Raw genomic sequence first — 4,199 nt, 5'->3', positions numbered from 1 at the left:
GCTGGAAGTTCATAATAAGAACAAACAGGTAGATTTTGTTTTATTTTGTTTTTAAGAATCTTCGGCTTGACAGATCAAAGGCCTCCTTGAAACTAGATGAATGTGGACTCAGGCTAAATGACACAGGCTTTGAAGCAACAGGTGGGGGAGGCAGCGCTGCACAAAGTGAATGAGCTCAGCCCATGCGTTAAAATGTTTTTGGACAATTCCTGCGGGGCTCACAATGGGTACCGAAAAGGACGCATTATTGGCTTTGTGAGTTACTCTGTGGAAAGGCACCGAAGGAACAGGAGAGTTTAGGTAGCATGAACTGGTCCCTCCCTTTTATTGAATTTGGTTGGCAAATTGAAATATCTGGCAAACTGGTTCCAGCTGGGTGTTGCCGGTTTCTCGAAAAGTTCTTGGGCCAGCAGCTTTCCAACAGTAGCTGTGTGGCCAATAATTAACCTTGTCACTTGGGGACCCTGCAGGCCTGTTTCTCAGCAGGACGAGCTTCAGAGTTAGAATAGGAAAAAACACAAAGTCACCTTAAGTCTTACAGTTCAACAGTTTTAATAGTGCACAATAAACCGGCATACAGCTTTGCGGTCCTCATTTAAAACAACTTTCTGAATGCTTCTAAACTGGAGGGGGGGGGCTTCCATCCCTTAACATAAGAATAAATCTAGGGTAGTACCCTAAAGTTTCTCAGTCATTATAAACAGTACTGTAATTTGCTCTCCGGAGTCCCTGGCAAGGGCATGGCTTCCTCATTTGGGAAGTCAAAGAGATGATCACATACTCGTTGCCTCTGAAAGAGCCATTCAGCCTTTTCATTCCCACAGGTGACAGGAACAACAGCAATGCCTCAGAACAACTTTTTAAAAAGCCAACTTCCTCAGAAGCAACTGTCTACCCTCCCCACAAATAATACTTACTCGTCTTTGAGTCATGGACTATTGAAGACTCAGCTGACACTTCATTTTCTAGAAAAAAAATTAAATCTTTGAAGGCTTTTGTCCCCCTGAATATTCTGAAGTTGAGTAAGACATCAAGGACCAGGACTCGGGTAATAGTGTTTTTCTCTCCTCAGAGAGAGACAGTCCTGGAAGCTTGCTCAGGCTATTGCTTGTTTTCCTGGGGGTCATCTGGAAAATCAGCCTCCTCTTCGGGGGACCTGTCTCCTTCGGGAAGCAGTGTGGCACGCACTTTCCTCTTCTCCTTAAATCGGCCAGAGCGTGAGATCTTCAAATTACGCCGGCTGTTACCTGATTTCTCCTCACCCAAATCTGACCCGGGGGGCTCTCCCGTGTCCACAAGGACATCGGAGTGCTGGTTCTCTCCAGAGCTGCTAGTCCGATCCAAGTAAGGCCGCATGTGATCCTCCGCCTCTGGCTGAACATGAGGCTGTGCTCCCACGGTGACTTCTTTGCTTTTCTTCCTGCTTAGAGATTTCCACCAGGGGCTGGAGTTGCTGGTGGAGCCGCCACTGTCCGCCATGGTCCACACGCTTGGGGACCACGCTCGCCCTGCGTGGGGAAGGGCCTAGGCCAGGACGTCCCTCCCCCGACTTGGTGGTCTCAAGATAGTTCACTCCAGCCCTCCGAAGGATTCTTCCACGCTGGCAAGCTGCCTGGTGGGAATCGAGGAACGCCCTGCACAGGGAGGAAAACAAAACTTGAGTTGGTCAAATAACAGGCTCCCCATTCCCCTTTCCTATGAGTTGGGGTTCCAAGCCACGGCGCTGCAGCAGGCACGGTGAACCCAGTGACCTCCAGCGGGATACCGCCTGACCTACAAAATCTCCTCAACCTTTGCTTTAGCTCCCGAGTAAGTGCGGTAGCCACCCAGTGGAGGGCCTGACCATCTTCATTAACCTGGCTCCGAAAGGATTATGGTCTAGCCTGCCACTCTGCCTAACTGTAGGACCACTATAGGTGCCCACCTGCCTTTGAAGCCCTTTTCTTCAGTAGAGCAACGGGGGGGGGGAGGGTGATGCGGGAACGGGGTGGGCCACCTAGCACGTTGCCAATTACAGGTGAACAATGAAGATAGCTCAAACAGACCCAAATTTCTCTAAAACCTTTTCCTACGATGTTGAAAGATGATGCTTGGGAGTGTATCCAAGTGAGAAAGCCAGACGGCCAAGCATATTGTTGTGTTTACACCAAACTGCTTCAAACCACTTCTGCCTTGTGACTTTCAGAGGCCGTCTAGACTTAACTTCCTTTGAAAACCGCCATCCTACTCTTCCTTTAACTCCCTAGAGGCCAATATTGCGATGGTAGGAAGGCCGCGAGCCCAAGCCTGTCTTCCTTAGCTCTCCAACTCTCAAGCGTTTTAGTTATAAACTAAAGAATTTTGGTACTTTCTCTTGCGCGATTCCATCCTCCAAAGGAGAGAGCACAACCAGAACTCCAGAAAAACATCCTTCTTCTTCCAGTGAATAACGGGTCCCCAAAACCTCTAATACTGCAAGCCAGACCACTGGCACACTTTCCGGGAGCCTGCAACTGGACAAGACCACCGAGAGTGGGCAGGGCTCTGGAGCACCGCCCATTTCTAGATTTCTGTTCCGAGCTCCGCATCCCACGCGCTGTGGCTAGCTCCTAGGATTAGAGAGTGCTCAAAAGAGGGAATCTAATCTTGGGCCGCCCGTTTGCTGTTGCAGGTTCTCCCGGAACTGCCCAGAGAGAGGAAGTCTCTGCGCCTACAGGAGACAGTGCCAGCCACTGGCACTATCTCCTCCCCAGGATGCCCCAACTCGAAAGCAGAACCGGCCCAAAATTCATTCCCTATGAAAGGCGCCTACACCTTCAGTCATCGTCTGCAGTGCGGTTTGCAAACATCCTACTCCCTCCTTCCTCGCAGATTGGAAAAACAAACCCTTGCCCCCAAGGCATTTATTAATGGTGGCCGTGGTCCGCCACTACGCCGTGGTCCTCCACCCGACACTTTCTTCTCCACAGAGATCAACTTGGTGTGCAGGGAAAGACTTTGTGAGCATTGCCCAAGGAAAAGATGACAAATAATGTAAAAGTAGGCAGAGCACTGTTCTGGGGGCTTCTCCTCTGGCAGCAGGAGGAGGGGCACCACCAGGCGTGGGGCAGCCTTCCCGAGGGACATCGCAGCTCCACGGTCTGTCTAGTCAAATGCAGAGGGACTCTGGTTCGCTCACCTGCAGGGACTTTCAGGGTCACCAAGGGACGTCTAGGGGCTGCCTGAAGCTTAGGCGCTGTGCCGGTTGGCGTGGTTTCGGAGAAATGCAGGAATCGTTCTTGCTGGTCTGGCCCAACACCTTTGATTCCCGCACTCTGCGGGGACAACCCAGGGCTGGCAGCACGGTCCGCTTAGGTCGCAGGGGCTGTCAGATCCGCTGCCCCAGGGCAAGCCCAGAGCTTTTCCTGGTGGGAGTCTCACATTCTGGGGCGCGTCCCTTTTCCCTGCTTGCACTGTTCCCGAGCCGCTGAGAGATGGAACCTCGGCCGCCGACTCCTGCGCACTCGCTCTTCCTGAGCGTCCGTAGGAACGCACCGAAACATCTGCCCACCTGCTGGTGGCTGGCCAAAGGACTGAAGACGCCAGAACAGCGGAGGCGGGGAGGGTCAGGGTGGGACAGGAGGCGGCCACCCAGCTACAGGTGCAGGTAGGCGCAGGAGTTCCCGCCCTCCTAAGGACCAGATTGGACGAGGTCGCATACGTGACTTCAGTCTTGAGGACTCTGATTGGAGAAAAAGCTGTACTGAGCCGCGCCCTGTCCGTGTTCCGTTCTCGCTCTACGGTTTGAGTCTCAGGCTTTTAAGTTTTCTAATTCCAAGCGCTGATTTAAACTCGGACGTGTTGGAGAGTTTCAAACGCTCTCAGTTAAAAGGCTGAATGTTACGAAACATGTCCTTGCTGTCATTGGGCGCTATTCCTAGTACCGAGTAGATTAACCCTCTTGTTCATCACAGCACCCCAGGACTGGGCACTGTGACCCTCTCCAGGCCTGCAAGGAAACTTTGGCACGGTAAGGTTAAACAGTTGCCCAGGACTGCTTGCTGAAGCGGAAAGGAGCAGGGTTGGAGTTTTGACTCTAGCTTAACCGCCACGTGATAGCAGCCTGTCTGTCCTGGTTCTTACCATGGTACTATCATTCAGGTTTGAGTGTCCATCGAACCGACAGCTTCCCGAAATATAATTCCAGCCCTGAGCCACCGCGAGAAAGAGGCAGTGGGTTC

The 4,199-nt window shown here is 52.0% G+C and overlaps 1 protein-coding gene across 1 annotated transcript; it reads right to left on the bottom strand.

Annotated features, from left to right (window-relative positions):
• Positions 1–550: 550 nt before the first annotated feature.
• Positions 551–3,623, bottom strand: Prr15 (proline rich 15). Its single transcript, XM_005360833.3, has 2 exons — positions 3,158–3,623; positions 551–1,634 (listed from the first exon to the last, which is right to left on the bottom strand). The coding sequence occupies exon 2, from the start codon at positions 1,477–1,479 to the stop codon at positions 1,102–1,104; it is 378 nt and encodes a 125-aa protein (XP_005360890.1). The 5' UTR covers positions 1,480–1,634; positions 3,158–3,623; the 3' UTR covers positions 551–1,101.
• Positions 3,624–4,199: the final 576 nt, after the last annotated feature.

Source organism: Microtus ochrogaster, linkage group LG3, assembly GCF_000317375.1.
Source record: "Microtus ochrogaster isolate Prairie Vole_2 linkage group LG3, MicOch1.0, whole genome shotgun sequence".
Taxonomy (NCBI): Eukaryota; Metazoa; Chordata; class Mammalia; order Rodentia; family Cricetidae; genus Microtus; species Microtus ochrogaster.
Note: the sequence above shows the minus strand (reverse complement) of the source record. Positions and strands in the feature narration are given on the sequence as shown.